Here is a 26,707-nt window from a genome sequence, read left to right as displayed (position 1 = left end):
TTCTATTTAGAATACAATATTTGTTTTGCTTTTACATAACAAAAATTATAAAAAAAAACATATTTAAGTTAAAGAAAAGACTAAATAATATTTTTCCCCGTATTTGATTTTTTTCCAATGTAGTGTCAATATTTCAAACTTCAATTTAATTAAAATTTTATTTAAAATTAGTTAAAATTATTTTGTTGGCTAAACCCATGTTAATGTTATTAGGAGAATAATAATGTGACATATTCAGTATCTAATGTGACAGAGAAGTGATTTAAGAACATGAGATTCGGAAATAAGATGAAGTCGTCCTCTCGTAGCAACAATTTCAAATTCGTCTTCTCCACTTTCAAATTCTTCATTGCCTTTAATTTGTTAGTTTTTTCTCCCATTTTATCTTCCATCTTTTGTTTTATGTGTGTTATATGTAGCTTTTTAAAGACAAAAAGTGAATATATTTCACTAATAGAAATACATTATTTACCAATGAAAATTCACCGAGGAATCAAAATTTACATATAATTTCTAATTACTTACTTCTAGGCCCTCCATATCCTTAGTACCCTTTCGTGTTATTACTCTCAAATTATATTCACATGATTTAGTTGTTGAAACTGACTCTCCTCTCCATAATCGAACAATGATAGAACCTTATGATTAAGGGTAATAGTTTATATCATCTTAAAAAATTGAATTTTGTTACATGACTTGTTTTACCTCTTGGGTTCCTTATTGGGTTGGGGAGGATGTGTAGGATAACTTGCTAGCACATTGGAATTATCCTCTCAATTGTAATAAATATGCTACAACCTAAGAAAATAGGGTTTCAAAAAAGGGTGAAAGCTACACACATGTGATTCCTTTATCACTCATGAGCCTACATTTTTATAACCTCATATTTTGTTACAGGCATAAAATTTGGGATGATTTGTTTTTGTTGAAGAGGTTTTTCAACAAACCCAAAGGATGTAACCAATTTGTGGATGAAAGATCTTGAAGGACACATGTAAACAAACATTTTTAATATTATTTATCTTTAAATTTATAAATGAACCATATTTAACTAATTTTTCATTTTTTTAATAATGGGAAGAATTTAATTGTAGACTTTCATAGACCAAATTTGAGGTCGGGTCATGCCCCGGTGTATCAAAAGGACATAACAATGATAATGATGCACATGACGAGATCATTAGGACTAAATGTTGGATTGAGGTTGTCGGTGAGAAAAAAATAAAAGAAGACTATATAGAACAAGATAACTTATTACAAATTACACAAGTGGAAGAGATAGCCTCAAACACCAACCATTTACTTCCACTTGCAATTTTGAGGATGTTAACTATCTTGCAACAACTAGAAGCACATGATGAGGCATATGAGGATTTGAAACGCCAATTTTAGTCCTTTCAAAATCTAGTCATGTGATACCTGCTCCAGATACCCAAACCCATCTTCAATAGGAGCAGCCCAACCCAGCGGCCTAGCCCAACCCAATAACCATAGTCCCAACAACAACAAGAAGACCCTCAACAACAAGACTGTGAGAATTTTGATGATTATGTAGGTTATAAGAAGTTTTCCTACGTACTCAAACAATCTTTCTATTTACTTTATTAGGACTTTTTTATTATGTAGTTACAATGTTGTTACATATTACTTGTTGAATAATTTATTTTCTACCTTATTTGATATTGTGATACAATATTATAGAAAGTTGTGAAATATATATATATATATATATATATATATATATATTTGGACTTTCTCACAAAATTTATGAAAGGTTTAATCCTCGTGGGTAAGAAACTTAACCTAGGTCCAGTTAATGCATATCATAACTTTTGTCATTGACAAATGCAATATTGTTAGACCAAACAAATTTTAGAAAAGATATTTCACTTAGAATATTGACTTTGAATGATGTAATGGATGACCATCTTACAAGATACAACTTAGTTTACATGACCAAAATTTTGTGTCAAATGCAATGTTTTCCTGAAAAGACCTTTTTTGAAGTGATAAATTTTCATGTAACTATTTATTTACCAAACAAATCACAAAACTTACATTCTTTTCTTAACTTAAATTAATTTATTATTCAAAACCAACTCACACAATATATAAATTGTAAGGGAATAATTCAATCACACGAAACATGCTTGCTATATAACAATTGAAGTGATAATTAACTTTGGTCTTTCTTTTCTTAAACCTCTAAACACTTTTGCTGGACATCCATTTTAATATTTGAGAAAAAAACTTTTAAACGAAAAAAATATTGTTCCATCACCTTTCTTGTCAAATAACTAAATATTGCTTAAATGATAACTCCATTGTCAAATAACTAAATATTGCTTAAGTGACAACCTCATCCTTGTTTATTATGACTATGTTCTTTTTTATATATTGATTTGGGGGAGAGGAAATTGGTGTTGGTGTTGGGGGAGAGGAGATTTGGAAGAACTTGAGGTTGAAGTTGGTGTTGTTTCTTTTAGGATAATGATATTTTAACTCACTTTTTTTACTCACTTTTAACCCATCACTCCAAATACTCTTCAATTATCTATTTTGATTTTTTTAAGTCATGTGATGTGATGATCTAAGGATGATGAAAGTAGTGGGTTAAAAGTGGATAAAAAAAATTGGTTAAAATATTATTATCCTTTCTTTTAAAGGATTTGAAGGTGATTTTAGAGTGTTTAGGGAGTGAAGTTTGTGAAAATTTGTGACTAGATTGACTAATGTGACATTTAAAAAAAATTTAATAGATAAAAAGTTAGATTACAAAATAGTACCTAGTGTTAAAAGTAATATTAAATGATATATAAATAATTTATAGTAATTTTTTAAAATTTTATTGAATGAATGAAAGTGTAATAGTTGTGGAATCGTTCAAAGCAAAGTGGAGTCATTCCAAGCAATGTGGAATCATTCCAAATAAAGTGTGGAATCGTTCCAAACAAAGTGAGATAATTCCTAGCAACGTCGAATCCTTCCAAGCAACATGCAGCACACATGGAATCGTTCCAATGTTTTTCAATGCTTAAGGGAATTGTTCATTGCTTCGTCTTCTTCATCTGCACTACATTGAGGTTTACTTGCACAACAACAACTTGGCCTCGGCACCATTGCCTCCTATCCATTACCTCATGGAAAATATAAGTATGAGGAGGTAATTTCATAAATTGGAATGTATCACCCTCTAATCTCACCATGCACAATAATATTACATTTCGAATGAATCTTGCTAACTATTGCTCGACGTCACCTTCTACCACCCCAAATGAACACGATAGTCATCCGCTAAGCTTCGCTTCTACTTCCTTTTGAATAATAAATCCTCCCAAAAAAACACATTGTACATGTCCAAACAATTATGTTTTAGCAAAACATTAAATGTCATCACTTATTGTTTAAACAATCATTCTATCAATTGGAAGACACTTGGTCTAGCAATTTGTTTTCACACCTGTATAATGAATGACAAATATAATTCAATCATAACACTATAATCCAATCAAATTATGTATATTTATATAAAGTTTTTTACATCCTCAAAATATATTTTCTTTTCCGTTTTGGTAACATTTTTTTCCGATTTGTTAAAACTTTCGTTTCCAATACTTTAATTTATTCTTCCGTAAGCATACAATGTAGAGTATTTCATAATATCTCAATTTTAAATAAAATTATTAACTAATTTCCGTAAATCTCCTTTATTCTTAAAATAAGTTTTTAAGATAATTTCAAAGATAAAAAATTGTTTAATTAATTTTTGGTATCTGTTTTTGTTTAAAATTTTTAAATTGATTCTCCATTTTTTTTAAGTTTTAATTTGATCCCGATTTTTAAAAAATTAATACAATTTGGTCTTTTTCGTTAAATTTTTTGAAATGGATCAAAGATTTTTCATCAAAATTAAGATTGTTAATAACAATAATTTGCTTTATTAGTGTAATTAACATAATCATGGTATCAAGTTCAATAAAAAACCATTTTTTATATAACTTTTTATGCTACTATATAATCAAGAAAATAACAATTTTATTTAAAAAAAAATAAAAAGATAAAAGATAAATACTTAAAAAATATAAAAATAATGATAATACAGGATAAATAATAAATTAATTAAATTTATAATTTATATAGGTAAAACTTAATTTAAAATTTAATGTTTATCAGTCAAAATCATATAATTAAAAACTAACGAGTTTTTTTTTACACACGTGTACTTTTGTACCACTTTTTTTCCAATAAAAGGAAAAATTAATTGTGTGCGCACGAAAAAGAACAGACTTACACATATATGTATAATCCTGCACAAAAATTTAATTTACTATACTCATATGCCTCCCTTTCCATAGTCACATATTTTCTTCATCTTCCTTCAAAAAGAACTTACCTACTTATCATATATACCAATCACACCTCATTTTTATCACTCTTCCGGAACAATGTCCAAAATTTATTCTACTTTTTCATCTCAACATTTTTAACCCCAATATTTATATGTCATCTTCACAACACCAGCTTTGCCCAGAAGAGTAAAGCAATAATGATATATTTAAAGAAAAATTATTTTTTGACAAAGTTCTTTTTTATAAATTTAACAAAGTTTCCATTAATAAAATTAAATAAATTATTTTTTATTTTCTAATAAAAGATAAAATAATAAAATAGTTTTTCTTTACCTAATTAAGAAATTTGTCAAAGTTTGTGTTCTCAGACTATCATTTTTCATATTTAAAATAAATTAAGCTTATAAGACACTTCATTTGAAATGTATAAAAAAATTTGTACCATTATATTTTAAAATCTCTATCTTAAATGTTAGAGGAGACAGCCATATAAATTAATGTGTAGACTAATGGTGTTAGATTAGAATGGGTAATGCAAACTTTCCTTGAAATTAATGAATGTTCATAATTTCCATGGTTTTCAAATAACAACTACCCATTTTTTCTTCTTCCCTCTTTTATTCAACAAAGACTCAACAAAAATCACGACCCCATCACCCACATGTGTGTGCCATGACTACTACCAATCCAGAAAAACAGATACGAAAAACATCATCATCATCATCGAACATTCAATATATTTCATTTTTCAATATGAATAAAAATAAACAAACCTCTCTTACCTTCCGCAAAGCTACAAAATTTGAAACATCATAACGTTAACTAGGCAACAACAAGCAGCAAGAATAAACCAATTCTTAGCACGAGAAAGTTCAAAATCACAATCAACAACAATAATACAAATAATCTACTATTGTGTACTCCTGACCAACCCTACCCTACCCTACCATTTGCCCAGTGCAACAACACCCATTCTCATACGTAAGATCCTCGACGTATCTGGTCAACGGTCAACAATTCTCCATTCTCACTGGGTCCTACTCTCCCCCATGGCGCGTGACCAAATTAAACGCCACTTCAAGTGTTCATCTTACCACACAAGTCCCCATCTAGTGTACAGTAGTTGTTGTTGTTGTTCTGAAGACGCAAAGTGAATCACCATTACAATACAACACATTCTCTGTATCCTATACTATTTCTCTCTTTTTCTCTCTCTCAAGCAAAACAAAACCAAAATTTTTTTCACTTTCCAGTTTCCACCTTCTCCGCTTCCGCCACCCTTTCAGCATGGCACACCACCACCCTTCCCAACATCGGAACTTGGAAGCTCCAAAATCTAAACCTACAACTCCAAACCCAGATCTCATCCAAACCTATAAACCCTCTTTTCTGGTAAAACACATGTCAAGTCTAAACTTGGCTCAAACCCACAAAACCCGTCCACCCCACAAACACTCTCCTATTGTCGACACTCATTTGCAGGGGAAACCTACGACAACCTCTGCTATGGTTGTCCCAGAGAAGGAGAGTGATGTTGTTGTGGCTGTGAAGAGAACCCACAAAGAGAAGTCCCAAAAGCTTAGTTTGGAATTGGAAAGGAGGAAACTTGGTGATTCTAATGACAAGGGTGTGGTTGAGGAAGTTAAGGTTGAAAAGAAGAAACCTGGTTTGGGTTTGGAGAAACATGATGGCGTTGAGAGAATGTCTGTGTCTCTTGCTCCGGGTGGGGGCAGAAGGAGATCCTTCTGTGGGACACAGGCTGATTTAAGAGATGTGTTTGCAATCAATGGGGCGAAAATGGTTTCTGTTGATATGCCACCGTTTATGCAGATCCACGCTGTGAATTGTGCCAGAAATGCTTTGGATAGCATGGAGAAGTTCACATCCAAGACCCTTGCATTCTCCCTCAAAAAGGTACAATTCTAATCATCAAACAATCCTTATTCGGTTTAATTAATTTGTTCTGCTGTAAGAGTTTTAGTGATTAAAGTTGTTGTGGTGGTTTAAAATTTGGGTGTGTGGTTGATTGGTTGGTCAATGAAATTTGGTTGGGTGGTTGCAATTTGCAGGAATTTGATGGAGTGTATGGGCCGGCATGGCACTGTATTGTGGGGACTAGTTTTGGTTCTTTTGTGACTCATTCCGTTGGAGGTTTTCTATATTTCTCCATGGATCAAAAACTATACATTCTCTTATTTAAAACTGCAGTGCAAAAAGCAGGTTGAAGGAGGTGAATTCTGCAATGGACGGAAGAATTTTTGGATACACTTATGTTACAGAGAAAAGGCTTAGAGTAACAGCAGCTGCAGCCTCTGTACATTACTCCAGTTTAGAAAACTATACACTACTTTGTTTCAGTTTAACTCTACCTCAGTGGTTCTAAAGATGTTAATGCCCTGTAACAAATGGAGCTAATGGAAGAGAAGAAAAGATCAATCTTTTTGACTGAAATCACTTTCGGTTGTACAATTATTGAAATTCTAATCTTTAAATTGTTTCATACATTTTTAATTGTATCTACAAAATATGATGCGGACATTTTACATCTAAGTTTTATTCACATTTATACTTGAAGAATTATCTCTGTCTTTCAAACTGTTTGGATGAAGTTGAACTACTCTGTATCAGAATGAGTGGAAAAAAAATATCAGAATAGAGTGTCCCTAGGAATGAATGCAGTGATGTGTTAACCTGGTTATCAACATGGTGCGTGAGAAAGAAGAAAAGGGAAATAGGTGGGGATATATGATCTGATCAGGAATTTTGAAAGGGCTGTTAGTATTCTCACGTCCTTCTCGCTCACTACTTCTTGCCTGCAAATTTTGTGCAATCATTCAATTGTGGCACGTATATTTGGGGTCCATGTCATTAAATTTTTGGTGTGAGTCCCCATTCTCATTCTTGTCTTTTTCTTACTTCTCCATCTGCAAGTTCTTAATCCTTTGATAGAGAGTATTCAAAAATCCGTCTTTCAGTGCTTAGTGTAACTAAAGTTTATTCAGACATTACATCAAACATTACATCGACCCGAATAACCAGGAAACTGTTCGTAGCAGTGGTTAGTGGGGAATGGTACTTTCATAAATATGTCTATGGCCTGAAAAATTATAGTAATTTGGGTGGGTTATGTAAATTAAGTGATATGAAGATGTCATTAATTTGATGAGTAACTCACTCTAGCAAGAGAGCCTTTTAAAAGGAAACAAGAATTGTACTTGAAGAGAAAATTTTGGCATGGTTTGGGGAAGAAATTGTATTATAAAGCAGAGGGGTTGTATTTGTACTTTGCAGCTTAGTGGAAAGTGGAAAGGGTGGGCTATTCTGTATGATGAAGTTTATGGAGAAGGAGGACAATCTAAAAAGGTGTCCCAGATCTCCTAAATGTTTGTGTTACTTGTTACACTTTTTTGATTCCGTTTTGTTCACTACTCATTATAATATTGTCCAAAGGTACCTGCACTTCCTCCAGGACACCTTATGGCCCTAAATACAAACCCTGTGTGTGCTCCATCCCAGTGCCTTCTAAAGATTAGTTTCATATGTATCTTTACAAAAATTTATTATAAACTTTTTACAAAAATTAAAAACTCTAAATAAATAAAATATAATATTATTAAGAATTTAATGTAAAAGAAGACACCCTAATCTAATATTCAAAGTCAAATGACAATAGAGAAATTATAATTACATAAACTTTAAAATAAACTAAGAGTGTTTTATTAATTTACAAAGGGAGATGGTTGTGGGGATAAAGATAGGATAAACATGAATCATTCATACTCGTCTTCATCTCTATATCTTATTTAAAAATTAAAGTATTATTCAAATTCGTATTTATGCATCGTCAATCGAATATTTTTTTTTTTTTTGTCTTAATGCAAGTTTGGACAACATTTTAAAAGATCTTTTTAAAATTTTTTAAAATTTTAAAATTAGTAATCATTAAAGTATTTTAAAGATACAGCAGATAAACAATAAAAAAAACTCATAACAAAAATCTAAATTTTAGATTTGGTAGTCGCATCTAAGATAAAAAGATTGTATAATGATAAATTACCATGTATTAATATATTGTGCTTATTAACTCTGGACTCATATTTAATCATGAATAGCTATACATTTATACCTTCAATTTATTAAACCTCACTTTACCCTAGAATCTTAGGAACTGTATATATATTGACTATCATTGGATTAATATCTTTTGATTTATTAGACTCTACGCTCCCAATCAAACCAATATAATAATGTTTATTTCATAATGCATAACAAACTAGAAAACAAAAAGAAATGTCATCTTACCCAAAACTAAGTGCGTTAGCAATGTTCAGAAACAAATGTATACCCTTTTTTAATCTTACAACGACTTTATGTAAATTTAAACAAATTTTAGGTCCTAATATATTATCGAATTCTTTTATTTCTGAGTATTCAATAAATAAATTTTATAAGGGCTAAATACAATTTTAGTTTCTAAACAATAATATGAGAAGTTGAATTTTGTTTGTAGTCTTCGTTATTATATTTAACATTACTTTTAACCTAAAATATGAAGATAATTAGATATGAATTTTTACTTTTGTACTTTCTACTTCATACGAGACATTGTTTCCCAGAATTTGGGACCCAAATAAAATTTAATTTCACATGAAAGTTAAATAATTGAAAATATATATAACCTTTTAAAAAAATTATAAATATTTTATTTTTTAATATATATAAAAATAAAATGCCTTATTCTTTTCAAAATAATTATCAAAATTTGCTCTAATGAGCTTAATTTAAATTTAAATATCTTAAATAATAATTAAAATTCAAATAAAAATAATAATATAAATATCAACATGTAAATTAATAAAAAATTATTACAAAAATTAAATTTTAATTCAATAAAAATAAAAATAAAATAAAATAATGTAAATATAAATATTAATATATTTTTTTTTACTTAATTATAAAATAAGTTTTTATATTAATCTTATCCTTTGGTTGAAGAGCAATTAAATTGGTTAAAATAATACAACTATAATTGTTTTCGTACAACCATGACTTCAAGGGTAGTGGTTCCGTATTTTTTTTTTTAATATTATCTTTTTACAATAAGAATTGAAAAATAAAATAAAATGAAATAAATTTTTAATAAATTAATTAATTCAATTTATTTTAATTCAAAATATTATTTATTTGTCTATTTTTCTCTTTTTTTACCCTTCATCAAAATATAAGTAATGTTAAATTCTTAATTTATAGACATTTTTTTATAGAAATAGTTCATGAAAAATGTAGTGATATTGTGTGTAGAAACATTTAAATTATGTAACGATATAAAAGAAATAGAAAATCAGTTAACGATATAAAATAAATAGAAAATAAGTTAAGAAACATGAGAATTTTAAGAAAATGAAATGAATTTTTAAATACTTGATTTTTTTTTATTCTATGTTATTATAAGCAATAATTGTTAATGTTTTTTTTTTCAATTCGTACTTTTATATTGCATAAGTAGAATATATATAATGGGTAGAATAATTTTATTGTCATGTCAAAATATTAATTAGAAAATATAATTTTTCTTTTAATTTTAAAATATTAGACATATTTTTAGTCATTTAACTTTAATGTAAAATTGAATTTTTTAAATTTTGAATCATTTTATCTCCAAAATTTATTATTAATAGATATACTAATCATTAAGTTATCATTTTGGTCTAACAAAAAATTAGGCCTTGGCCTAGTGAATTGGGAAAAAAATCCCACAACGCCAAAAACGTCACAAAAGTAAAAGAAAAAAAAATAGTTTTTTTATCTTAAGTGAAAATTTCACCGTAATTGCAATATTGTCTTCGTTTTAACAAAAATATCAAAAAATAAACATTATGCAATAAAATAAATTTATTTTCAAAATTTTATCCAATACCAATATAATAAATACAACTCCCAAACACATTTAAAATTATCAGCACAAAAATTTAATAAAGCATCATCCTCCACTCATTTTAATTAAATCTTAATAATTCAAAACCCAATATGTACTTCATTCAGATAAAACTCAATCTAATATAAAAAGAAAAAGCTAAAAGAAAAATAATATATATATTAAATGCAGTTCCAAAAAATTTAAATAGGAGTTTTGCTGGTAAAATAATTTTATAGAATAATGAGTGTCTGGCATAAAAGATATTTGTGATTTAGAAAAGGAAAGTTTGAATTAAATAATTATTGTGATGTGTAGCAATATATGGAAGTTTCTGGTTACTCGACATGACCGAGTTAAATTATTCTGGTTTGGCAATCTTATCTTTTGGAGAAACTTATCTTTCTTTAGAAACACAAAAATTTTGGGTTTTTGCCACAAACTTGGACACAGGTTACTTAAATTCTTCGTCGCGGTCTGCTACATTCACATGCTTTTATAATCTACAAAACGATACCGACTTAACATTTTGCAATCAATCAAATTTCACACATTCTTTCCTATGCTTCAACGTCTTCATCATCAAATTTATAACATTCTTACTCCAACGGAATTTCGTTAAAAATTTAAATATACTTTATTTTTATTAAATATTCAACTGTTAAAAATAAAGTCAATTTATATTTATATATTTCTAAACATTTTTATCTTATAAATCAGTTTTAATATAATATCTAAATTTATTCTAATAAATTTGCTGCTATATCGGATTTAAATGTTTGAAATTTGAAATGATTTCATAATACTACAAGTAATTTATGAGTATTTTCCGTCTGAGTCAACCTCAATTGATACAGTAACAATTTTGTGTTCCATCATGAGAAAATATTAATTACCTAACATGAAGCATATATGACCAGTATGGTATTCAATAAAGAAAATTAAGCAATTTTTGTATATTTAATTAATATTTTGATTCTAATATTTATCAGATTTATTTGATATAATATTTTAGTTTTTTTCTTGATTTGGTTTACATTCTAATTAAGAAAATTTATTGTGATATTTTTCTTTTAGTTGATATGTAAAGGTAATCACGTGTCAGATTTTTTTTTTTTTTTCTCACTTTCATCCATCGTTCACTATCTTCCACCATTTTTGTTTTCTCTTCTCCACCATTGACGTTTTCCTTTCTTCTCTACCAACCTTCTACGAGGGTTGTTGCTGGCTTAACCCTTCAATAATAAAAGAAAATACCCTAACAAGACAACTCTACACTTGTGGAGCACCTATAAAACCGTAGAGGATATGTCCTAATAACAAAATACAATACACAAAAAACAAATTACAAGTGTATTTAGATAAATACATTTTAGGTTTAATTACCTTTGTTTTCATCCAAAATATAAATTTAATCCTCTAATTTTCTTAGTCTTAATTTGGTCTTGATTGAAAATTAATGTGATTTTGTTATGATTTATAAAAAATTGATGTAAGTTGGTCCTGATTATGAAAAATTGATGCAATTTTGTCATTTTCATTAAATTTCTTGAAATGGATCAAGAATTTTTTATCAAAATTGAAATAGTTAATAAAGATGATTTGTTTTGTTAGTGTAATTAACATATTTGATAAAAAATTCTTAATCCATTTCAAAAAAATTAACAAAAATGACCAAATTGCATATTTTTAAAGAAATAAAGACTAAATTTAACAATTTTCACAAATCAAGATCAAATTAACACTGTGTTTTTGTTGAAGGATTTACTGTTTACGTAGAATGGAAAGTGAGAATTAGCAAATGATTACCTTATTCATTTGAAGGTGATAAAAGGTGATGTCGAATGATTATTAGGAGGATTCATTCCAAATGCAATCTCTCCCTGCATGATGAGATTAAAGGGTGACACTTTAATTTATGAAATTACTCCTTCATATTTCATTTTTCTTGCATGTGATTTATTCATTTCTCCTTATCATGAAAATAACATAATAAAGATTAATAACACAAATAAAATTTTATTATGGTTATAACAAAAAATTATTACTTCTAAAATTATTATTAAAAATAAAATAAAATCTCCATGTAAATAAATTGTTTCCCACCTTACATATTAAATTTATTTTCATACCAAGTATATTGTATTATTTATTTTTTTATAAATATTTTTTTTTTATAATTTCAATCATTCAATAAAATTTATAAAATAATTCTAAATAATTTATATATCATTTTATATTACTTTTAACGAGAGATATTTTGATAATCTAACTCTTTTATCTATTAATTTTTTTTTAATATATCACATTAGTCAATTTAGTCACAAACTTTCAAAAATTTTACTCTCTAATCCATATCAAAATAACCTCTAAATCTCTTAAAAGAAACAACACAAATTTCACCCTTTAATCATTCAAATTTCTTTTTTTCCCTCTTCCTTCAATCATTCATCCTAAAAGAACACTGTCTAAAACTAAAACAAATTGAAAAATCATCTTGAAATTTTTTAACAATAACCTAAATTTTATAAAAGTTAGCAACTTTTTTTCCGGTCCTTTTAAAGAGTGATTGTAGAGAGAGAGAAATGAGTATAATACATCTAAACAATTGTGACTCAGTAAGATTAACTTTGCTTTTAGATCACATGATTATGATCTCAATAATGACTAAAAAACTTATTTAGAATAGGCACGTTGAGAAGGCATTTATCCATTCCTCTAGTTTAATTTTCTTTTCAAGTCAAAATATACTTAGTGAAAATAAATAAAGTTATTTAACCTTGATTAACTCACGTAATGAAAACATATATAAATAAACTTTTAAAATATTATTTAAAATTAATCTCATCAACATAAGTTTATTTTAATCATACAAATACATAAAATATATAAAAAATATTATACACTTACATTCTTTTTTAAATTCGAACAAATATTTTGGTTACTACAAATTAATTTTAGATATAGTTGATTAAATTTGTATTCCATACAGTATTGATTAAATAAGTTTTATTATTGATTATAAAATAAAATTTGAAAACCTTGTGCTATTAATTAAAATAATCTATTTAAAAATAATTTAATAATTTTCATATATAATAAAAAAATATACTAAAAAATAATCTAAAAGGTAATTAATAATTATATTGTCATAATTTAGAATTCAAAAACATACTACAAAAAAGTTATAAAAAAATAAATATAATGAATAACCTTAAAATATTAAAATTTTATTTAACTATATTATTTACCCAATTCGGGGACACTTTGAATTAAAATATTTAACATCTCAAATCTTTTGAAATAAATAGTTCAGAACTGATAATATAATCAGTATATTATATATATATATATATATATATATATATATATATATATATCATAAAATTGATAAAACACTAATTTACAAAAAAAGAAAATATCTTAAATTTAAATTATAATTAAGTTTAAAGTTTATGACAAATTTAGATATTTTTAAACTCTCGTTTAATTTTCTTCATTATTATTAAGTGACATGGTTGTATTTTATTTAGCTTCTTATATTAATAAAGGTGACTTTATATAGTTAATATAAAAGATATTGACATTATAGTGATTATAAAGGATAAATGATTTTTATTGTTTTCATTAAATATATTTGAGATAACTAAGTTTTTGTACTCTTCAATATTATCACCTACAACAATCAATGATTGTTATCATTATTTTTATTAAAATAATAAAATTTTATATTAATAACATAATCTTGTATTTTTTTAATATATATAAATCAGTAAACAAAATAACAATATAAAATAAAAATCACGTTATCCGATTAATAAAAAAGATTGATCACAAAAATTTACTTAAAAAATTTAAATACTCAATTAAAAATATTCATACTTGAAATTTAATTAAATATATATTTAATTATGAAATTTCATAAATAATATAATATGTTTATAGATTTCCAGAGCTTACTTTAATACATTATTATTCTTGGTTTGATGTAACTTTAAGTGGAAAGTGTCATTAAGTATGTTTAGTACAACAGTTGTCAAAACGTACACGCGTTGCTTCAGGCACTTTTTCAGTTTCAAATTTAATATATCGCTTTATATTCTAGAATTAATAAAAACAATTTAAGAATTTATCTATCACTAAAATTATGTTTATAATAAGATATTACAAGATGTAATGATTTTTTAAAAGAACTTTATATTTATAAAGCAATGTTTACTGAAATAACCACTTTAAATATAGAATACATTTTGTAGTTATATTAATTTATAAAAACTTAATTATTGATTTAGTCTGCTTTTTAGTTTATTTTTATCTCTTTATTATTATTAAGTTCAAATTTGTTTTCCATTTTTTTAAAACTATTAAATTTTTTCTTTTGTTATTTTTTATTCAATTTATTATTTTTTTTAAATTATCCGATTTTATATTTTTTTTATAAGATTAAATTAGTAATTAAGTTAATTACAATTTACATATATGTTAAAGTTTTTGTTTTTAATTTATACATTAAATAAATTTAGTTATTTTAAGAAAAAGAAATAAAGCAACCAAAGGATGATTAGGCCAAGTAAGGGAGGTTAGAAATAGTAGATGTGATATGAGTAAAATTTTAAAAACCCTATAGAAATGTTAATTATTTTTGATAAATTTAAAGAAACAGATATTTTTGTGATTAAAAAAGAATAATCCTGGAAAGAAATGTAAAAGGTGGTATGAAGAAGTTCTGAAAGTGGTAAGATGGTCTGATTTGATGGAAGTGTGGAAAGTTGCACTAACTTCTGGTGTTAAGGCATGTGGTTGAAAAGCATAAACCTGTGAGTGATGGAGCTTCACCATCAAATCCAAACCAATTTGGAAATTGAATTAAGGGTAGAAAACCCAATGAACATGGAGAAAGTTTATTTGGGCATGGGAAGCAGAATCTTTATGGGGTTTATGGGTGGTTATCATTTTTGCTCTAAGCAAGTTAGGCAGTGACAGTGATGGTTTTGTAGGTAAAAAACTTGATAATTCAGTAGTTAGGTAGTGATGCTACACTGAGACTGGAAATTTCTGTTCAAGTGTGTCCAGTGTTTGACATTTGACATCCAGATTGAAGTTATCACTGCCACCACCTTCGGAATCTTCATCAAAACATACACGTAGAACAACGATTCACATGGAAAACAATCCTCAGAACAAATATCTGTAATTGATAAGTTGGCCGTGCGTGGTGGTGGAGAATTTAAGATCTCAGTCAAAGTTTTAAATCGAATAAAAATACAACATCGAGTATTATATAAAAGTGAAGACTAATAATTTATTATCTTAAAATTTTGGATTGAAAATAGTGTTAATCTTTTATGTATGAGTTGAACTCATATCTTATTAATGATTATTTATTTGATAACTATCTTTTGAAAAGTAAATACTTTTATTCTAACATTGTTATTACAAGACTGAAAATATTTTGTGAAGATTTTTCAAACTTTTAGAAAGACTTTTTACTATTCAAACCGATATGTTTTAGAACTTGGACGGTAATCTCATAAGAGAGATGCTTCCTACTTCATGTTGAGATATTCTAAGTCTACGTCTTGTTAAGATCGAGAGGAGGTCTACATGTAAAAGACATTCTAACTCTCAAAAATAGTCAAATAGGTCAAATAACAATAAATATTGTAATAATGAAATATTTCTCTTTTTTTTTTTGGCATACTATATTATTTATACTATATTTCATGGATTATTTTTTTTTTTACCTAAATGAACCTGATAAATATGAATGATTATCATGATTAGTTTATAATTAACCAAATTTACTAATCATGCTTTAATCTTGATATTAATATGGCCAGTGTAGTCAACAATTATACAATTCACATATTTAAAATAATACCTTAATGATCATATGCTAGAATTAGCTTTAGCCACCTAGGGTACCTACAAGCAAAATTTTTTTCTATACACTTCTAGAAACTCAGATTGTATTACTTTAATAACCTCCAAAGTTTAATCACATACATCATTAACATCTCTTCTTAATCAACACATAAAAGGTAGTTTAATACGACTATAAGAAACACAAAAAACTTGTAGTGTGATAAGAAAATTGTTTCACTATATATCTTAATCTTTTTGTTGTCAGTTCATAAGTATAATTTATTATTAAGTAAATTATAAAAAAATATAATTCTTATAAAAAAGTATTATAATATATTTATAAAAAAAATTCAATAAAATTTACATCTCTATTATGACAGTGGTATACTAGATAAACTTTTAGTAACTCTTCAAGGGAATGCCGTTATTCTTTAGAAAAATATATCTTTCCTTATTAATGTGTGTTTAGAAGCGTTTAAATAAATTATATATTGATTATTCTAAAACACAGTTATATTACTAAAAGTACTAATGTATATCAAATTATTTTTCAAGAATAATAAATTTTATTTTAAATATATTAAAAAATAGGGATTAGATCACTCAAATACGCCTTTTAAAAGATACACGTATATGGATAAACTTATAATAATTTAGTAAGATATACTGAAGTTTTGAAGAAAAAAAAATATTAACATATAACGTCACGTCTTGACGTGTCTTAAGAAACTCTAAACAACAACTTAGTGAAATGTTCATTCTAAAAATAGTATTTATTAAGTAAATATCTAAAACAAACACATAAACATAGGATGAATTTAAGTAATTACCATTAACCATCACTAGAAATTTCATTTAATATGAATTGCTCTATTTCGAAATAAAATTAGTTAACTTGTGATTTATTAGGAACTTAAAATTGCTAAATATATACATTAACAAAATTATATTTCAGTTGGAGTTGACCCCAAATAATCTAAGCTAAGACGAAAATGTACGATGAATTTAATTAAGCGGTTGCATAAAGTGGATTGACATTAATATTTTAGAATAATAATATTTTGTCTAATTTTTTTACTCATTTTTATTGTAATCACTTTTCAATTATCTATTTTAATATTTTTTTTATTAATATGATATGATAATGTAAAAGTAATCGAAATAATAAATTAAAAATAATGAAAAAAATAGAATTATAATATTATTATCCAATAGTCAACTATTGAACTATTTGTGGAATAACATCTAATCAAACAAACTGTGATAAAGACAAACTGACACACACTTGGGTTCGGCATTCTCTTCTACCTCAAATTTTATGTCTTTGTTCTATTTGAAAAAGTATATATAGAAGGAAGAGATAAAAGATTTATTTCAAATTTATTTTAGTTTTTATAATATATATATATATATATATATATATATATATATATATATATATGTATATATATATCGAAAGTGTTGAAACTTTAATGAATCATCAACAATCATTTTGAAATTTTATAGAAAGTAAAATCAAGTTTTGAAATGTTATAAGAGAGTAAAAATAGACTTTAACCCCAAAAGAACTAATATTTTTTTGGTCGATTGTTTTTAGTATCAGTGAAGTGCAATGGGAATGTGATCCATTAATTTTTATTAATCTAAATAGTTATTAACGAATTTAATAAGTTTTTTAACCAAGACAGTAGGATAAACTTTAGTTAATGAAAAGAGATATTATGACCATTTCTTTTTCCGTGTTTCAAACATTATTTGAACATAATTTGCACGCAACAAATAAGATAACGCTTCAATTTTGAAACTTCTACGGATTTTGCAAATATGGTTATGTTGCAACATGAGTGTTTGATTTTTCAGCTGTTGAGTCGGTGTTAATATTCATGTTCTCATTCATAAGTCTTTTAAGATTGTAGTAAAATATAGATAATAAGAGGAAGAAAAATTATACTATGATTATCATTTTTTGACTATCATCTTTTATTTATGATTTGGTATGAATTATTGATTCTTTCAAAGAAAAAGATAGTGGTACATTAATCAATGACTCACACTAAATTATGTCAGAAAATAAAAGATGAGAGTCAAAAAATGAGAGTCATAGTATACTTTTCCTAATAAGAACACTATACGTATGAGATGTGGTCAATCCTATCTATGAAATGTCATGCAGGTTCCCAACACAACATGAACATCATGTGATTACAAAACTAGCAAGAACATAAATAAAAATCCAAAAAAAAAAAAAAGTCGTCAAATATGTGTTTTGAAGGAAAAAATGACACTTCATATTAGATAATCCCCAATTACAAAAAAACTATAGTATTATAAAACATTTGAAAATGATTTTACTAAAGGGAACAAATTAATATATTGATGGATTTTATCTGTTACTAAAGGAAACGTATTAATGATGATTTTGGCTTGAACTGTTGCCGTAATTTAACACTGGTCTTCGAAAAATCACTGTTGTAAACATAAATACCAAATAACAAAAATTAATCCAAATGGAGAGCTGAAGAGAGGGAGGAGACGACAACACAATGAAACAAAAAAGTAAGGAGCAAAAAATTATAACATGTGAAAGGAGACAAAATGTGACACAATAAGAGAGGGTTGATTTTGTGACAACATGAGACAATGACAAGTGACGGTGACAAAGTGATAACAATAAAGTGACACGACAAATTTTGATGACAACACAGTGAAGAGAAAAATCTGAGAAAATAAAAGGTACACAACTTTCTTTACATTAAATTAATTTACATTAAGAAAACAAATTCAATGTATACTTTCTTGTTTTTTTTTTAATTTTGTTACTGATTGATTGGGAAGAATTACTTAAGGGTTAAATATGTTTTTGGTCTCTTAACTTTTGATGGAAATTAAAAATAGTTCATCCTCGAAACTTTTGACTAATTTAGTTTCTCAACTTTGAAAATGTGTGTATTTAGTCTTTTTAATCAATTCTTTTTAAGTTTATTTGATGTTTTAAACGTGTTTCATGATAGTATTTGAGTTGTTTATATCGTTTAACTCATTTTCACTTTAATGTTTACTTAAAAACGCGTTTAAAACGTCAAATAAACTTAAGAAAATTTGGTTAAAATAACTAAATTTACTCATTTATTAAATATGATGGACTAAATTAGTCCAAAATTTCGAAAAGATACGAATTCTAATTTTTACTAAAATCTAGAAAAAAAAATATCATACTTAACCCATTATTTAGATATTTGAAATAGGGTCCCTTTTTTGCATCATATTGATATAAAGGACTTAAACGTTAGGTGAGAGTTCAATTTAGTTGGATGAATAGGTGTTATAAAATATGTGGTGAAGTTCCCCCTAATAATAAAATTTGCGAAAGTTAAAAGCAGAACATTATGGCTGTTTCAAATTGCAATGAAGGAAAGGACAAAACATCATTACTATTAGGATAACAATGATTTGATGCACGCGGTAATTTTGAGTTGGTGGCGTCCAAAGTCAACGGTCCAAATCTACTCATAACATATTTAATTGCTTTCATATTTATTCGTTTAGGGAAACAATTGTTACACACTCTCACTACTCCTTAACTCAGATGAACAAAACGGGTGAAATCTACAATTTTATTTTAGATTCAGAGTCTCAAAATTGTTATCTAGATAAAATAGTTATAAAGCTTTTTTTTCTTTTAAAGTCAAGCATACCGTAAATTCTAAGATTTTATTTTATTTTTATGATGACTATATTATCGGTATAAAGTATATAGTTACTCTAAAAGAAATCTGATTAAAATTATAATGCAAAAATGTATTTAAGAATTATTCTATTTCAACTATAATTTGTTGGTATTCATTTTTATGTTTATCATAATATACCATATGTCCAACCAATTACTTTATGATTATGTTTAATATTTCATTAAGCATGAAAATTCAATATAAATAAAAATATCAAGAAAAAAAATTTAATTGATAAAAGTATCCTCTAGTGAAAAAAATTAACATGTGATCCTATTTCAATATTAAAATATAATATTTTATTTAAATAATGCTAAATATTTTAGTATATAGTTTCACATGTTTAAATATATATATATATATATATATATATATATATATATATATTTATTTATTTATTTATTTATTTTTTATTTTATTTTTTATTTTTTATTTTATTTTTTTTCAACCTCTACATATTTTTTAAGGAAGAAAACCATGATAGAGTTCTAAACTTTAAAGCGGACCAGTGATCTTATTTCAACTAACTTAGGATTGGAACATTGATTTTATATATCTAGATAAAAACAAAATTCAAAAGATAAATCATAATTCTTTAAGAAAATGAAAAAGTAGTTTCAAAGGTGAACTCTTATAACATTTCGGTGAGAATTAACGCTCATTTCCTTTTTTTAGTGAGAACTTATTCTAATACATATAATAGTTTCACATACTTTGAAGTTAAAGTCAAAATAGTTTAAATACAATATTTTTAACCCTACAAAACACCTTCAAAATATAACTTCATGTGATTAGATTTTAGACTCTAAAATGGACAATTCTTTAAATATAGTGATTGATATAACATATGAATAAATTTGGATCAGAAAATATATAAAAAAAGTGTTAAATATTTTGAAATATATGTGTGATCTTTATAATATGATTTGAACTAAATGTTTAACTTTGAACTAAATGTTTAACTTAGATTATAGGATCTGTAGTTAGTATTTATGACACACAGAACAAATATAAATATATGTAAATACTTGGGAAAAGGAAAGATTAGATACATCTCTTGTGAATAAGGGAAATTGTTCCTTTCGTTAGGGTCTGTTTGATTCGACGGACAGAATCAAACAAATTTACCGTTTGAATAGAAAGTGACATGTCAGGACAAAAAATTCACGGTAATCGATTTTTTTTTTTTTTCTGATTTCACTTTCTCTTCAATGTTGAAGAGATTTACAAAGAAAAGATAATTAATTTATTTTTAAATTAATTAATTTTTAATATAAAATAATAATATAATGTGACAATAATAATAATCTATTAAATCTATCCTATCATTTACTAATTTTAATAAATTTTACTTTCAAATATTTTTATTTTTTATTATCTTTTTTTTTATCCAAACAATTTCACCTCCACTGTCTTAATAATTTATAAAAAGTTGAATTGTATCTTATAGGTTTAAACACCTTTTTGGTCCTTATTTTTTAGTGGTTGCTGCGAATGGTCCTCATTTTGACAAAATGTTTAAAATGGTCCTCATTTTTACCCGAAGGTTTAAAATGGTCATCATTTTCGCAATTCGTGTTTTATTTGGTTATTTTTTGTAACGCCGTTTAAATCATTAACGGAGCATTGTACAAGTGTCATCGTTTGTATTAGGGTGTGTTATGTGTAATGTACATATGACTAATTAAAGTTAATTTATCAATTTAGGAAAATTTTACAATTAGGGAAATTTCTTCATCTTTGTTTAATGTTGTAAGTAATAATAATCTTATCATTGCACATAGATTAGTGCCTGTCATTCAGGACCTATTTACCCACTACTGAGCACATGGATCCAGTCAATGGTGAAGTCTTATGGGTAGGGATGACAACGGGGCGGGGCGGGTACGGGTATCATGATCCCATCCCCATCCCCATAATAAAAATTCATCCCCATCCCCATCCCCAAACCCAACGGGTATACAACTTTTGACCCATCCCCATCCCCACCGGGTAACGGGTATTTTCTTATACCCATACCCATACCCATTTTTTTATTGTTCCATATATCAATTAAATATTTTTTATAAAAAAAATTTAAAAATCACACCAACGGAATCATGATACTATCAAAATATTCAATATTAAAATAACATACTCTTTTTGATTTTCATGATGTCAAATATTAAGAAAAATATTATAATAGTATAAATCTCAAATTAAAGTATCAAATAACAACTAAATAAAATTCAAATAATTATATAAAAGCTAAAAAATTACACATTACTAAAATTTTATAATAACCAAAATATTTATTAATTTTACAAATGATCAGTGGTTTCATTTGCATTCGATCCACCTACACATAGAAAAAAAATGAAAAATTAGATATGATATAATAATTGAAATTGAAAATTTTAATTACTAGAATATAATGTACCTTCTTCATCAGATTCATTTTCACTCATGAGAACATCTTTTCCTTTTAATTTTTTAACACCTACAAACACCAAATGTAGAATATTAGATGAGAATTCACAAAAAATACTAACAAAAAATATTAATAAATTTGAGTAACTTACCTAGATGGTTTGAGTTCCATATCCAACTTCTTGTACACATCAAAGCCTCTATAGTAATATGATGAAGTCGACTACGGTGAGAAGTTAATATCTGACCACCAGTACTAAAAGCAGATTCAGAAGCTACAGTTGTTATTGGAATAGCTAAAACATCCCTTGCAATTGCTTGAAGGGTTGGAAACTTTAACCCATTTGTTTTCCACCATGATAGGATATCAAATTCTTGTGTAACCGGCAAATTATCTTCTTCCAAGTAATAATCCAACTCTGTTTTCATAACTGTAGTTCTAGATTTTTTCTTTTTTGCCATAAACTCTAAAAATTCATTCGCATCATTATCAACATCATTTCCCAACTCCAATGATGTAGCTCTATAAGAAGAAGTTTCATTCTTTTTTGATTGATATTCCAAAACCAAATCATAGCACATTTGACGAATCCTACTAAGTTTCAGATCAAAATCATTACCATACAATTTATAAAAATAATATTCTAACATGTCCATCTTGTACCTTGGATCTAAAACTGAAGCAATTGCCAATATGTTATATAACAAAAAACAAAGAGAATGAGAAATATGTTATATATATATATATATATTATATTATATTATATTATATTATATATTATATTATTATGTATATATATATTATATGTGTGGATATCTTATGTTTATATATATATATATATATATATATAATTATTTATATATATTATATTATATATTATATTATATTATTATTATTATGTATATATATTATATGTGTGGATATCTTATGTTATATATATATATATATATATATATATATATATATATATATATATATATATATATATATATTTATAGATATATATTTATTTTAAGTATATATTATATTATATTATATAATAATATAAATATAATAATATATATTATATTATTATGTATATATTATATGTATATGCGTAGATATTTTATACTTTTATATATATATATATATATATATATATATATATATATATATATATATATATATTTCTTTTAAATTTTTATAAATTTGTAATGTTATAAATTTGTTTATAAAAGATTTCACTAGTTAAATGATTAATTTGTTTTATACGTATATATTATATATATTATATTATATTATTATGTATATATATTATATGTATATTATATTATATTATATTATATTATATTATATTACATGTATATGTGTGTATATATATATAAAAGTATATTTTATTTATATGTATATATACTATATTATATTATATTATATTATATTATATTTTATGTGTAAATATATTATTTATTTATATATATTTTTTAGATTATTTAATAAATTATAAATAGTTTAGTAATTTAAGCGGGGACGGGTATTTGGGCGGGTATATATATATCCCCATCCCCATCCCCATCCCCATCCCCAGTTGAAAATTTCGGGTATTATCCATACCCATACCCATACCCAGTCAAAGCGGGGATTCCCGTCAAAACGGGGACGGGTTCGGGTGATACCCACGGGCACGGGTTTATTTGCCATCTCTACTTATGGGAAAGAACTCCCTACCCTGACGTTCATCCACCACATAAGAGGATCTTACCAGGGCTAAGAAAAAAAGAAGGTTGGAAGAGTGGGAGTTGAGAAAAGATAACACACAAATCAACAAAAGAGGTCATAGAAAAAAATGTAGCATATGCTGTCAGATTGGACATAACAAGAACAATTGTCCAGATAAGCTTGTGGATGAGCAGACTGCAACACCTGCTAAGACTGCACAGATGCCCAAACTGTTGAGAATGCACCAACTGCTGAAACTGTTGAGAATGCACAAACTGCTGAAACTCAAACAACTCAACCATCAAGGAATGAAGTGGAGAGTCAAGCAGAACCACTACCAACACCAGAAGAACCATCTCAGCAGTTTAGGATGAAATTACAGATTAGGAGGAGGCCATGATAGCAACTACAAACGTCTTAGTCAGTGGCAGAACTTGACCAAAAATCCTAAGGGGGCCAAATTATATGTGTTATATATAAATTATTTTTTTAATTAAAAAAATTAATTTCTTTACATAACTTTTTTTATTCGAAATAAGCACTCATGACAATAAAATCTAAACAATATAACAATAATATATATATGAAAGAGTAACATAAAGTTTATCATCAACAATAATATATAAAAAAAACAAAAGTTACCTTTATTCAGAGTGCTCCTTTACGCTCTTTCAATGACTTAAAATCTTCAATAATTGAATCAGAGCTGAAACTAGTTGCAATATCTCTTTCAATATAGATTATCATAGTGTTTGCTAAAAATTCAGCCTCCATCTTATTTCTCAACTTGTTCTTGATTATTTTCATTGCAGAAAAAGATATTTCAGTTGTAGTTGTAGAAATTGGAAGAGTCATGATAAGACAAAGTAATCTATTTATCAAGTAGTAAACTTCAGACTTTTTTGTTGTTGCCAAACATGTACATAACTCTTGCATTCTTGATAAATTCTTCAATATTTGGATTCTCGTGAAGTTTCTCAATTTTAGATGACGTAGATGCATTTTTTTCATTTTCATCACAAGCCTTCCTCTTGAAAAAAGAATCAATTCTTTTACTCCTTATCATAATTTTTCTAATATAAATTTTTCACCTCTCACCTATTTACAAAAAGATAAAATTATGAATACTTCAAATTAAATCTTAAAAGCAAGACTCAATATTTTAAGAAAACTAATAACTTCTAAATGATTAGCTTCCCTTACCTTAGAGTAATTCCTAATCTTCTTTTTCCCTTACACAATTTCAAAGCTTAAAATAGCTTTATCTACACAAAGAAGAGTTTGATCAACAATTAAAGCATGATTTTATGATCTCTAACACATACATGCCTAGAGCGTAGAAAAGCCACGTACAAGAGAGAAACATATTGCTTCAAAAATAAAAAGGAAAAGATGAATGTACTCAAAAGAAGAAATTGTTCAGTCCAAAATGTTTCTTAACTCTTCAATTTTGTGGTAGTGCAATTTGATTTTGAAAATAATAAGGAATTGATGGTAAAAATTGAAATGAAAATAAAACGGGAGAAAGAGATGAAGGCACAGAAGAGAGAAACCAAATAAAAAAGTATAAGAAATTATAATAAAGAAAAAAACGTGATTTTTAAATTTTAAAAAAGATTTTTCAAACTAAATTAATTTAAATAAGATAATAATATATAAATAAAGTAATAATATATAAATAAAGTAATAATATATAAATAAAATAGTAATATATAAATATATTTTCAAAAATATATAGAAAATAAAATAAAATAAAATAATATAAATAAAGTAATAATTTATAAATATTATTTTTTAAATATATAGTAAATAAAATTTTAAAAAAAATGGTTGGGGGAGCCGTGGCTCCCCGCGTCCCTTCATTCTTCCGCCATTGGTCTTAGTTACTTTTTGGATTTGGAATTTCTGATGTAGAATTCATTATTGATGTACTGCATTTTGACTTTCCTTAAACTTCGTTCAATTTCACCTTTTGTCAAACATTGATGTAGTGCATTTTGATGATTATGAATTAACATTATGAATTTAACTTCTTCCAGACTTAGATCAATTTAATTTTTTTCAAGCTTAGATCAATATCACTTACTTCAATGATTAGATTAAGATTTCATTTTGAACATTTTGGGACTAATATCAACATAATCAAACTAATTCATTTCTTCATTTAACAATGGTATAAAACATATTGGACTTTAAAAGATTACACACAATAACAGTACGAATAATACAATAACAACACAAGTGAACCGTATTACTAATTGCAGCCTCTTCTCAGCAACCTTCAATGACTTCTCCAAATCATTAATCTGCCTCATTTGTGTCATGATGATGACATCCTTTTCACCAACACCACCATTTGAAAAAGTTGCAGCCCACATTATTGGAACCACCATTTTGTAAATCAATAAACCAAAAATTAAAACCAATATATTATTAACACAAAAATAAAAAGAGATTGTACCCAAAATTTTCTACCAATATTTTTTGGAGTTTTTGACATCCTCAAAGTTGTCATCTCTCCGCAGCTACAAATCGGGGTTAATCCATTTCTCGTTGAATCACCAATAATGCACGAAGTGATACAACACGGTTGACTCTAACGATTACAACCAGAGGTAAAGGAAGAAGATTGGGATCATAACATACCTATATAATGGGATTGCAGGAAGGAGAAGATTGCAGCAACACCAATTGAGAATGGAGGAACAAGATTGTCAAAACTCACCAACTGCCCAAACATTCCTTA

The 26,707-nt window shown here is 26.3% G+C and overlaps 1 protein-coding gene across 2 annotated transcripts; it reads left to right on the top strand.

The window, feature by feature from the left end:
- Positions 1-5,338: 5,338 nt before the first annotated feature.
- Positions 5,339-6,926, top strand: LOC114175789 (uncharacterized). Of its 2 annotated transcripts, none has more exons than XM_028060592.2 (2): positions 5,339-6,263; positions 6,558-6,926. In XM_028060592.2, exons 1-2 carry the CDS (start codon positions 5,637-5,639, stop codon positions 6,639-6,641), a joined length of 711 nt encoding a protein of 236 aa, XP_027916393.1. In that variant the 5' UTR covers positions 5,339-5,636; the 3' UTR covers positions 6,642-6,926. The 2 variants fall into 2 exon arrangements, with proteins under 2 accessions (XP_027916393.1, XP_027916392.1); XM_028060591.2 differs by having other exon boundaries at positions 5,381-6,263; positions 6,419-6,926.
- The last annotated feature ends 19,781 nt before the right edge of the window (positions 6,927-26,707 follow it).

The sequence above is a fragment of the Vigna unguiculata genome, chromosome 3, assembly GCF_037176805.1.
Source record: "Vigna unguiculata cultivar grain cowpea cultivar isolate G323 ecotype 2 chromosome 3, ASM3717680v1, whole genome shotgun sequence".
NCBI lineage: Eukaryota > Viridiplantae > Streptophyta > Magnoliopsida > Fabales > Fabaceae > Vigna > Vigna unguiculata.
This window is presented reverse-complemented; position numbering and strand designations above follow the sequence as displayed.

Coding starts and splice junctions, on each gene's coding strand:
- LOC114175789 (XM_028060591.2), top strand. CDS start 5,637: ATGGCACACCACCACCCTTCCCAACATCGGAACTTGGAAGCTCCAAAA. Junction 6,264..6,418: donor TTGCATTCTCCCTCAAAAAG/GTACAATTCTAA, acceptor TGCAATTTGCAG/GAATTTGATGGAGTGTATGG.